The following is a 12680-nucleotide window of genomic DNA, read 5'->3' as shown; positions in this document are numbered from 1 at the left end:
TTCAAAAGAACCTAAACATACTGGTATAAGACTCATGATTGACACACTGCTGTTGTTTAAAATGTGAATTAGGGCGACTAGCGCTCCCTCATGGGAACATTCAATACTCCAAATCCTAGACTCAGCTGATGTCAGATAAACTCAAATAATGGGTTTGCTGTAATTTATTGACTGTTAATGATCTCTTATCACCCTGTATAACTGTGAACGAGTCCAGAACATTTTGCTATGAACACTACTAGAGGATGATTTGGAATTGGTTTTGAACCTCTCAAAAATATTGTCAGGCTAAAACTAATTTCACAGTCAAGTGAGAGTCAAGTGAGTGCACTCTCACAGAGACCTCTGTGCCCCTGAAATTTTACTGACTGTGATGAGAAAGACATTGATTGCAGTTAAGAGCAAGCAATCCAAGCATAGTGAAATAGAACACATTTCCTAAGAGGAAGGGCAACGGCTCTGAGGACATCCAGCAAACAACTGCTTGACAGGCTTCAGCTCTCAGAGTCCCATCTGGAGGGCCCATCCCTCCAGCCCAGGTCACCCATCCATCAGGAAGGCCCATCCCTCCAGCCCAGGTCACCCGTCCATCAGGAAGGCCCATCCCTCCAGCCCAGGTCACCCGTCCATCAGGAAGGCCCATCCCTCCAGGCCAGGTCACCCGTCCATCAGGAAGGCCCATCCCTCCAGCCCAGGTCACCCATCCATCAGGAAGGCCCATCCCTCCAGCCCAGGTCACCCGTCCATCAGGAAGGCCCATCCCTCCAGCCCAGGTCACCCATCCATCAGGAAGGCCCATCCCTCCAGCCCAGGTCACCCGTCCATCAGGAAGGCCCATCCCTCCAGCCCTGGTCACCCGTCCATCAGGAAGGCCCATCCCTCCAGGCCAGGTCACCCGTCCATCAGGAAGGCCCATCCCTCCAGCCCAGGTCACCCATCCATCAGGAAGGCCCATCCCTCCAGCCCAGGTCACCCGTCCATCAGGAAGGCCCATCCCTCCAGCCCAGGTCACCCATCCATCAGGAAGGCCCATCCCTCCAGCCCAGGTCACCCGTCCATCAGGAAGGCCCATCCCTCCAGCCCTGGTCACCCGTCCATCCCTCATCTTTTCTCCTCATACCCAGCAGCACCTCCCCCTTGGTCCCCCGGGCCTCCCAGTCTCCTAACCTTGACCTGGAGCTGGATGTTGTTTTAAAATAGCCCAGCACCTCAGGGGTTGGAGATGGAGGGAACATGAGTGTACAGGACAAGGGCAGGTGAAGATGGAGCTGATCCACTGGAGTGTTCTGCCCAGACGCCAAAGGTAGGACCGGATTATACAGAGGAACTTGGAGGCTGTGTCCAATCGCGCATTCCTCAAGTTCATTATCATAAAAACACACACTCACCTGAAATAACATCTCATCGCCACCTTTTACCTTTCCCCAGCGTGTAGCAGATTTGTTCCTGACAGGCACCATATGCTCGCGAAGAGGTTTTAACGGGCCAGAGCAGGTCTGACCTTACAGTCTGTCCGCATGCCAGGTGAGAGGAGCCAGGACAACCAATGTACCCTGAAGCACTGGGCACAGCGGGCAGGATGCACAGCAGTCTAGACTAGTGGTTACAGTGTCATTAAGGATGGACACAGGATACCCTTCATTTCAAGTTGGTGTGGATTGTACATCTAATTTGTTGAAAATCAGCAACCTATTGAAAACAACAGATTGTCTCGAACCAGGGGAGCACACCAGCTGAATAGGGGAGGGAAGGCCTAAAGAAGGTAGGGAGGCCTGTGGAGGGAAGGGAGGTCTGAGGAGGGGATGGAGGTCTGAGGAGGGGAAGGAGGTCTGAGGAGCGGAAGGAGGTGTGAGGTGGGGAAGGGAGATCTGAGGAGGGGAAGGGAGGTCTGAGGAGGGGAAGGGAGGTCTGAGGAGGGGAGGGAGGTCTGAGGAGGGGAAGGAGGTCTGAGGAGGGGAAGGAGGTCTGAGTATGCTCTTGAAGGAAAGTAATTATGTTAGACACTTTAACCCAGTAAAACAGAGGAATAGAAACTGTCAATATTTGTAAATTTTGTTATGTGGGAAATACTTTTCTGATGATTCTATAACATTTATTATACCTTACATTTTAAAGATACGTTTAGGAGACTTTTTTTCCTTTTTTTCTTAAAACGTTCTTTATTAAATTTAGAAAACACCATTTTGTTAACGGTAGCAATAGCAGGAAAGAAATGAAACGGGGGGGGCAGAGAGGGGGTGTGGGCCGACCCCTGAGTTTAAAACCATCTCTGTGAGGAGCTTAGCTGCCCCCATTCTGCTACCCTGGTCACCTACCCCTAACCTGGCACACTACAAGAGTCAGTATGGTGATCAACAGCATGGTTTTTACCCGGTAAAACGTCTAAAAGAACTGGACATAATAAAACTCTAAGGACATCAGGTAGAAAAGTTGAATTGCAAAGTCACTCTTCAAGTTAAGGTATTTCCTGCCAAAATATACCGAATATGCAACATTAACATGTAATTAGGTTGCCAAACCATATCGGTATGTGGGTTTCATCACTAGGAAGGGGGGGTTCTGCACAGCTTTGGGGGAGGGCCGGGGGACGCGGTACAGATGTAGTCCAACAGGAAGTGCAAACAATGTCTATAGGGTGGTGGGGTCATTGTGGGGGTGTGGGCGGAGCTGCCCCGCCCCCCCCCCGTACTTCAAGGTGCTGAGAGGGGCGACTCTCTGGATGGGGAGCCCATCATGTCCTCGGGGGGGGAACACCGTGAGCGTGCAGGCCCGTATCCCCCCCAGCGACTCGGGCAGGTCGAACACCTTGTGCCACTCGTCCTTCTCCGGGTCGTACTTCTGCACGATCTCCACCATGCAGCGGTTGTTCCACGAGTAGCCGCCAACCACATAGATCTTGTTCTGGAACACGGCCACGCCCACGTCGCTCTGGCCCCGCAGCATGGCGGCGATGGGCGTCCACAGGTCCAGGGCCGGCGAGTAGTACTCGCAGCTCAGCACGTCGTCGTAGTCGCTGGTGCCCCGGAAGTGATTACCCCCGATGACGTAGAGGCGGTCGCCCACGGTGCACATGCAGTGCAGACCACGCACCGTGGTCATGGGCGCTTTCTGAGTCCACTTGTCCGCATCCGGGTCGAAGCACATCAGCTCTTTCTGGAAGGTGTCATGAGTGATTCCCCCTGCAACGCAGGACAAAACGAGAGCGTGTTACAGACTATACCGGCCTCCGCGGGTCTCAAAACAGCCTGGGTTACAGAGTAGAAGCATTCGACAGTCGGAGACTATTGTACTGTATTGAAGGGTAACTATATTCAGCCCTGTCACGTTGGGTAGTACAGGGGTAAGGTAGGCCTCCATGTGCCGCCGTCTGTCCTGACAGTCACATGGCCAGAGTCCGGCCCTGTGACTGGCCGCCCCGCGCCGCCCCGACCTCAACCCCCCCTCCCCCTAGGCTGCTCTCCCCAGCAACAAACTCAATTAGCCTCACGCTCAGAACCCCTGACTCCCCCTGAAACACCTCTGCTGCAGACACCCACCTGCACTAACATCTGTACTGACAGAAGTAAAAGCCCGGCGAGCAGAGAAGTCTTAATGTGCATGTGCACTGCAGAGGCAGAGAAATAGATGGGACACAAAGCGGAGGAAAAAAAAAAAAACAGGACATGTCTACAGGGAAGACTGAAAATAAAGACAAACACAATCCCAGCATGCATTTGGATGGGAGCCAGGCAGTCCGCCCCTCCCCCTCCCCATGCTGTGGCTGGGAGCGTACTCAACGCAGTGAGGATCTGCAGTGCATGCCGAACATCCCACCAATGATCTCCCTCCCTCCCTCCCTCCCTCCCTCCCTCAATCTATATAGACCTATTTTTAACCATGGCCCTGAATGATCAGAAGTCTATAACACCAAGGCGAAGGACGTTACAGTTAAATCTCTTCTCTTTATTCAAGAGTGTCTCATTAAAATCATGTGAGACGAGACATCAAACAGCAGCTTGATAAGGGGCGTGTTCCTCTTGTTGATCTGCACCTCACTGCCCCAGGTTGGGAGCATCTCACGGTAACCCAAGTCTCCTCAGGGATTCTAATGGCTTAACAATATGTCAATTACAAATACATACCTACTTGGACAGCACATGAAAACGTCTCGCATGTAGTGTTTTGTTTTTAAGTTTTCCTCATGATAATTTATCATTCGATTCATTTCAGCCATTAATTACCGAATGACAAAAAGTAGTTTAAAGATGAAAGAAGCTTATATAGAATGATGTACAATATAATGGGCATAGATGACAATTGTTACTATAGAAATACTGTATATCAGAAAGAGAATAAATGGCTGTCCTTTCAGAGACACTTTAAGGCACCTGAGCTCGTTGGTAACACTACACGGCCCACTGGATAATACCTCACGATGACTGCCAAACACTGCCACATTTATCTATTTATTCGTGGAGATTAAATTGGGCCTGTGCTTTGACCTGGCACAAACATGAACCTGTTTGGAGGAAGCTCAGTTCCGGCAGAGAGGAGAGCCAAACAACTGAGGCAGAGAAACACAGAATAGCAAGACAAAAACCAAGGGGTCAGCAAGTTCCAGAAATACCCCATGATGATAAATCGAGAGGATGGCCAGATGTGAGCTCCAATGTCACCCCCAGAAGATCTAGCTCTGGTCTTTGAATATGCCGAAAGACCGGCCAAAAGCATAAGGGAAATACGCTGAAGGAAGCAGTTTGTTTAAGTCTGAGAGATAGTGTAGAGCAGCTCAAATTTAAATAAAAATAGAATCCTATTTAAGTAACACTCTCCGCAGATCAAGATAGACCCAAATGAAAATAAAATGCATTTCTTGCTATGGTGATGTCTTTAAACATTGTTTTAGAGTGACAGTGATTCTTGTGAAGGTGGCAGGCCCGTCCCCAGTCATTCACAGTAAGCCTTGTGTTGTGTGACAGTAATGCTAATGTGTCTTTCCATAAACTAGGGTACCAGTGTTGTAGTACTGAACTGTTCGGAGCTGTTACGCAGAAATACGTAAAATGTTTCCATAATAATTAAGATATTGTGGAGGAATATGGACACATCCAATAATTACATTTATCATAGTCGGCTGTCCCACATACATTCATTTTACTATACAAAGGGCCGTAATACCCAAACATTTTCAATTGAAAATCAAACAGTTTCAACGAGGTTGAAGTATATATTTCTAACTTTTATTTGACAGTTTTATTGGTTTCACCATTAAGAAGAGACCGTTTTCAAATGTAGTACCCCTATTTCAGGGAACCAAAAGATACAGCGCCAAAAGGACTGTTCCACTTGGTGAAGATGAGCAAAAAAAGCTACAAAAAAACAATTCTAGTTTATCAGCTTGATCACACACTGAAAACATGAGAAACCCAACCCCACAGTCTCTGCCATGAATAAAACATAACAATGCCTTAATAAAATACCTTTATGGTTAATTCAGGATAGAGTGAAAGACAGGGGAGAGTTGCTGCTGAAAGAGCTCCAGATTCAAACCCAAAGAGCTCCAGATTCAAACCCAAAGAGCTCCAGATTCAAACCCAAAGAGCTCCAGATTCAAACCCAATGCTTCAGCTGTATGCGTGTATAGGACCAATATAGGCCACAACCAAACAACGTATGGTTGTCGTGAACAGCCCTCAGTACCCCGTGTTCAATAAACTGATCTGAATTTGCAGTGCACATCTCCGGAACAAGCCAGCCCGGTAGAAATGTGTGACAAGCCAGCCCGGTAGAAATCGCTGCCCATCCAGCAATAAAATGAAACATCCAACTAAGGTCCCATCTGCCTAGAAACAGCCCCTAACCCTAGACACTTGGAGGAACGTGTGAGCAATACTGCCAAAGTTCAGCCAAGCCCATCGGAGGGTAAACAGAGCTCTCACCATGTAGCCCCCCCAACAATCCCCCTCAGTATTGACACTGGCGGTCGGGGGCGGGTTCTGGACAGTCAGTCAGTCACTAAAACTTGCTTGCTTTGTCCTTGGGAGAATTCAGTTGCATTTCCACGATTTATCACATCATCTTTTCAAAGACCATTTGATTTGAAGGTCAGAGGGCCATCCCTCGTGCCTTCTTATGAGTTTAGAAAAGAGGGACTAAAGAGAGGATGCAATTCAGATTCAAAGTGTGGAGAAAACAAGGGCAGAAGAAGATTTGACAGCTTGAAGAATTAACTGAAAATTAAAGATGCAGTCTGGGACTTTCTATTTGACAAACTAGTTGTTTAAAACCTCCCATTTTAGGCAGGTTGTGAAATAATGTGTTTATACATGCATAATCATCATACTGTACCTCAGTCGAATTTCAAAGCAAGTCCTGTTGATGACCTGGGGCACATATCGGCACACACATTACACTGTACACCATTTTCGGGGATGTGTTTTGGTGCAACAGCTCCACATGTACAGACCGTAGGCAGAAATCCCAGAAAGCATCTTCAGTTCACCTACAGTCTTCCTAGAATCTATGGTATTATATATTTTCTAGTGTATTTCATTTGATCCACTATGAACAAACAGATCCAGCAACTAGACATAACATAGAAAAATGCAATGCTTCATGTGACATTTGACTGACATGTAGATACTAAGGGGGTTATGCTCTCGTGTCGATCTAGACTTAAAATATGGTAAATACACAAGCTGCCAGAAAAACATTCTATTTCAAATATATATCAGACAATTTTGGAAAGTTGCCCCTTAATTTACTGATCGACCCAAAGGTAAAGTTGTGAGGGCTGGGTGTCCAAATGCCGTCCTGGGAGTGGGTGTGGAGCAGTGATGGCCTGTCACTTGAATCAGTGGCTGGACTCCATTCACGAAGCAGACAGCCCATAAGTACTACCCCAAGCCACTATCCATCAGGGGAATCCCTATCCAAACCAGATGCAGTTTTGATGGCCATGTTAAGTTCCGATCAAGTTTACAAAAACTGTCCCTTGGCTCTGGATTTATTTTGAGTGAACGAGTGAACAATGTTGCCCACTTGCAGGTTTCATATTACCCACAATTCAGTGCAAACTGTAGTCACGTGTCTAAAGCCAGTGCCCGCAAAGTGTCCAATGTAACCCACACCACCACTAGTCGGACCACTGTGAGGTGTGAAGAAGTGAGCCAACTGACCACCACCCTCCCTTGAGTGGGCAAGTCCACTCGGACGTGAGCATGTAAAACTTGTCGGGGACTGTGGGCGTAGGTGCTGTCTACACTGTGACTGAGGAGAGGGTGTCACCTCACACCTGGCGCCTGAAGACAACTCAGAACCCCACCCTGACTTGAAATGCCACCGGTAGGCGAGGCCATAATAGATCAGAAACATGCACGCTGTCATAACTGCTCATCTCTGCTGTCAGGGTCGTGGATGGATGCACTCTCCAGCGACCGAGGGCAGCTTGTTAATTAATGAGCTCGGCAGTACTGAGCGGCCTAGCCAGTGCCCAGTGCCACCAGGCAAATGTGTCCTCTTCGAGAGGCAGTGGCGTCACTGGGATAAAGACAACGCGGAGCTGCTCAGGGAGAAATGTGGGCTTTCTGCTGGTGTTGTGACAGCTCAAACACACATCGTGATTAGTATCCCTCCTGTTTGTCTCCAGACAAACCCAGAAGTGTCAACCTGACCATAAGCCACCCGCCAACCGGTGACGGGGAAACATGAGGGATGAAGCGGTAAGCCCTGTCAGTAGGGGCTGCCAGGGCTGGAGCCTCCAGCCGGCCAGTGTTGTCTCTGGGTTGGAGGCTGGATGAGAGGAGGTGTTGAGGGACAGTTAGTGTTAGCTGTGGCCTGGGAGGTGTCTGTGTTATGCTATATGAACACTGAGCCCGGCGGCTGAGGAGATTTACATGGCTTTGTCAGTGCCTTGGAACTCTACTGTGCTGCTCCTACATCAACTCCTCCCCATCTCTCATCCCTACCTGCCTCTCTCCCCATCTCTCATCCCTACCTCCCTCTCTCCCCATCTCTCACCCCTACCTCCCTCTCTCCCCATCTCTCATCCCTACCTCCCTCTCTCCCCATCTTTCATCCCTACCTCCCTCTCTCCCCATCTCTCACCCCACCTCCCTCTCTCCCCATCTCTCACCCCACCTCCCTCTCTCCCCATCTCTCATCCCTACCTCCCTCTCTCCCCATCTCTCACCCCACCTCCCTCTCTCCCCATCTCTCACCCCACCTCCCTCTCTCCCCATCTCTCATCCCTACCTCCCTCTCTCCCCATCTCTCATCCCTACCTCCCTCTCTCCCCATCTCTCATCCCTACCACCCCATCCCTTTGCCATTTCTCACCCCCTCCTTTGCAATCCATCACCCCCCTCTTTTGCAATCTCTCATTCCTCCCTCCCACTCCCTCTCATTCCTACATCTCTCTCTACAACTGTCATCTCTCCCTCCCTGTAGAGCATCAGTTTTTATTAGTCACACTTAGAGAAACTGGGACTCATCTCCATAAGTCAGGATTTGTTTTCAGTCCCATGAAGTGAACAAGCACCGGGCTGACTACTACAGACTGAGGGATTAGTCAAGGCCAAGTCTGACAACCACACAATTGCTACTTCCAACCATCTTTAGAGCCCCCACCGCCCAGAATCTCACGGTGACATGGACCCCAGTGATGTGGGTGGAGGGTAAGAGGGGGTGGACCAGGTCAGTGGAGAGCCACTGTATCCGTGCTGTTTGGCCACAACCTCAGCGCCATCTGACTTGGCCAATGTGGGACTGGGAAATGTGACGGTGACCCGCAGAAAACCTACACATTCATCTGGTGGCAGACCAGTTAATCCTTCTGAAACTGTCCCACTGCCACTTGGTACAGCCATGGGATCTAATGGGGACCTGATGGAATCTACCGGAACCTACCTGAAATATACATGTAGCCTCCGTACACTGTCCCCGCGTGGCCGTAGTGGGGCTCGTTCATTTTGGCCACGTACGTCCACTCGTTAGTCCTGGGGTTGTAGCACTCCACCGTGGCTGCAGGGAGAAGAGAGATGGCAGGGGAAAACACACATTATTAGAGGGGAAAGTGGGCCAGCGGAGAACTAAAAAGAACAAACCATCTTAGTGTGAGAGCTGCTGAACTAGGGACTTAAAAACAGCAGCCCCCTCCACCCCTTTACACACACACACACACACACACACACACAGAGACAGACACACACACAGACAGACACACACACAGACAGACACACACACAGACAGACACACAGACAGACACACACAGACACACAGACAGACACACAGACAGACACACACAGACACACAGACAGACACACACAGACACACACAGACACACACAGACACACACAGACACACACAGACACACACAGACACACACAGACACACACAGACACACACAGAGACAGACACACACAGAGACAGACACACACAGAGACAGACACACACACACACACAGAGACACACACACACACACACACACACACACACACACAGAGACACACACACACACAGAGACACACACACACACACAGAGACACACACACACACACACACAGAGACACACACACACACACAGAGACAGACACACACACACACACACACACACACACACACAGAGACAGACACACACACACACACACACACACACAGAGACAGACACACACACACACACACACACACACACACACACACACACACACACACACACACACACACACACACACACACACAGAGACAGACAGACAGACACACACACACACACACAGAGACAGACAGACAGACAGACATACACACACACACACACACACACACACAGACACAGAGACAGACACACAGAGACAGACACACAGAGACAGACACACAGAGACAGACACACAGAGACAGACACACAGACAGAGACAAACACACACACACACACACACACACACACACACACACAGACAGAGACAGACACACACACACACACAGACAGACACACACACACACACACACACAGACAGACACACACACACACACACACACAGACACACACACACAGACAGAGACAGACACACACACACACACACACAGAGACAGACACACACACACACACACAGAGACAGACACACACAGACAGAGACAGACACACACAGACAGAGACAGACACACACAGACAGAGACAGACAGAGACAGACAGAGACAGACAGAGACAGACACACACACACACACACACACACACACACAGACACAGACAGAGACAGACACACACACACACACACACACACAGACACAGACAGAGACAGACACACACACACACACACACACACAGACACACACACAGACACACACACAGACACACACACAGACAGACACACACACACACACACACACACACAGACAGACACACACACACACAGACACACACAGACAGACAGACAGACACACACACAGACAGACACACACACAGACAGACACACACACAGACAGACACACACACAGACAGACACACACACAGACAGAGACAGACAGAGACAGACAGAGACAGACAGACAGACACACACACACAGAGACAGACACACACAGACAGAGACAGACACACAGAGAGACAGAGACAGAGACAGACAGAGACAGACACACACAGCCCTATCTCAGCTCCTTCAGGGTTCACTGCGATTAGTCTACACAGACACTAGGAAGATGGCAGCGTGGAGCCGGCCCATTCCATAATTAGGGTCTACTCTCTAGCAGAGGGCCTGAAGCTGATAATTCAGTAATGGGGTTACAGTCCGGGATGTTGTCTCCACGACGCCTGGACCCTCTCCAGTGGCCAGCTATTTGTCACTCAGGTCACCAGAACGACCTGTCCAATCCAGAGAGGGCCAAGCGGACTCATCCAGAAAGAGCAAGAGAGGAGCCATGTCCTCCAGAAAGCAGGGGGTCCCAGACAAACCTGACACAACACAGCTGATTACCTGACACAACACAGCTGGCCTGACGTTATGGTTCAGCTGACCCAGTTGTCAGGACGTGTTCCAGCTGGTGGCGTTTCAGATCTACATCGGTGCTCTCAGGCTTAAACATGTTATCATAGCTACCAGCCCCTAGAATCTCATCACAACGCCAGCAGCCCTAGCCAGCACAGTCAAGAGGAACTCCTGGGACACACTCCTCACTGACCTGGGCTGAGATCCTTGGCAGCAGTCGTCCCGGCTGAGACTGAATATGGGGTTACCTCAGGTCTAACCCTGGAACAGAGGTCCCGGAGGCCCACTTGGACAGAACCCAGTTCCGTATCAACAACATCCAGGACCGTAGTATTCACACTCCACTTCACAGTACATGATGTTTTCATCATTATCTCAACTAAGCACACAGATATCCGTTGCAAGAACTTGTCAAAGGGAGTGCAGACGGAGCCTAATTAACAGCCCAAACTGTTACGCAAAGAATCATTTCAAGGAATTTTACTGGGAGACTGAAATGTCAGCAACAGGCATACATGATTTATTGGAACCATGGAGATTAGTATTCCATTCCATTCTGGTTCTTCAAGGTAAACAAGCCAGATGAAGTGCAAGAATGCCTCCCGAAAAATATCCAAACCTAATAAATTAAGTGATAGCTCTCGCCACAAAGTACACTTCCACTTGGCCCAAGAGTGTCTGGTGCTTTACGGTTTAAGTGCAACTTAGCGCTCAAGAGATTTGGACACATGCTGCGATATTTACAAGAGCTTCCCACGATTCAATTATTCAATCATCGGAACCAGCAACGCCATCATCTTTCAGGCTGAACTCTGCATAGTTGAGTAGACTCAAGTTTACAAATGGACACTTACAGAGATTGGCCATTAGGCATTAAGGGAACGGATGCTATATACAACTGTTCATGGTCACTGTCTGATGAAAACCTCTCATCTCCAAAACAGAAACGTTGTGTGTATTCCCCATTAACAGACACACAATTATGAAACTTCAGAGGCCCTTCTGAATAAATGTTCTTGGTTCTACAGTCTGAAGTACACAGAGTGGTGTAAAAGCTTTCAGTAAATGTAAAACCATTTGTCAAGATTCCATCAGACCCTATTGAACTATAACATGCATATTTTAGTAATTCAGCAAATGCTTACACTGAGAGATTAACAACAACCATCATCGGCCATCGAGTCTTAACACGTTTGTGTGTCTGTGTGCGAGTCACTGAATGCACTGTCAAATTAGCCTGACTGAGGAAGGCTTTTATATTGTTTAAATGTTTTCAATTAAGCTGACAGAACCTGGGTCACCAGATCAGTTTCCTCCGAGCAAATAAATGATGAATGTACAAAGGGCTGTGTCGCTTCTCAAACAAGCGGAAGACTGGCTGCCAAACTGGCTTCCAAGTATAACAGGCAGAACACGGGAGCCTGGACGAGGAAACCAACCACTAGTGTACACCCCCATGCAGGCGGGGGGGGGGGAGCCACGCCCACAATGGTAATTCCAGCCCAGCCCCTAACCTCTACCTCACCATTAGAGGGCTTAAGGCCTGGACAGGGTGGCACCACTGGGATCACTGTGCCGTGTGGGCTCTGACGTCAGCACTCTATAACAGGGTACTTATTGGTACTGTGTTAGCTGTCACTCACTTACAGGGTCCTCAGCTCACCCTACCCTCTAGTCTAGAGATACGTCACGACCAGACGGCCACGCCACAGGGGCAACACAGCTCTTAGC

The 12680-nt window shown here is 49.2% G+C and overlaps 1 protein-coding gene across 1 annotated transcript in view; it reads right to left on the bottom strand.

The window, feature by feature from the left end:
* Positions 1-2128: 2128 nt before the first annotated feature.
* klhl13 (kelch-like family member 13) overlaps positions 2129-12680 on the bottom strand; it is a 36231-nt gene continuing 25679 nt past the window's right edge. The window contains 3 exon segments of the mRNA XM_010900156.5: positions 2129-2747; positions 2749-3179; positions 8887-9000. Of these exon segments, the coding sequence (XP_010898458.1) occupies positions 2691-2747; positions 2749-3179; positions 8887-9000 (602 nt within the window). The 3' untranslated portion in view covers positions 2129-2690.

The sequence above is a fragment of the Esox lucius genome, chromosome 7 (genome assembly GCF_011004845.1).
Source record: "Esox lucius isolate fEsoLuc1 chromosome 7, fEsoLuc1.pri, whole genome shotgun sequence".
Classification (NCBI taxonomy): Eukaryota; Metazoa; Chordata; class Actinopteri; order Esociformes; family Esocidae; genus Esox; species Esox lucius.
This window is presented reverse-complemented; position numbering and strand designations above follow the sequence as displayed.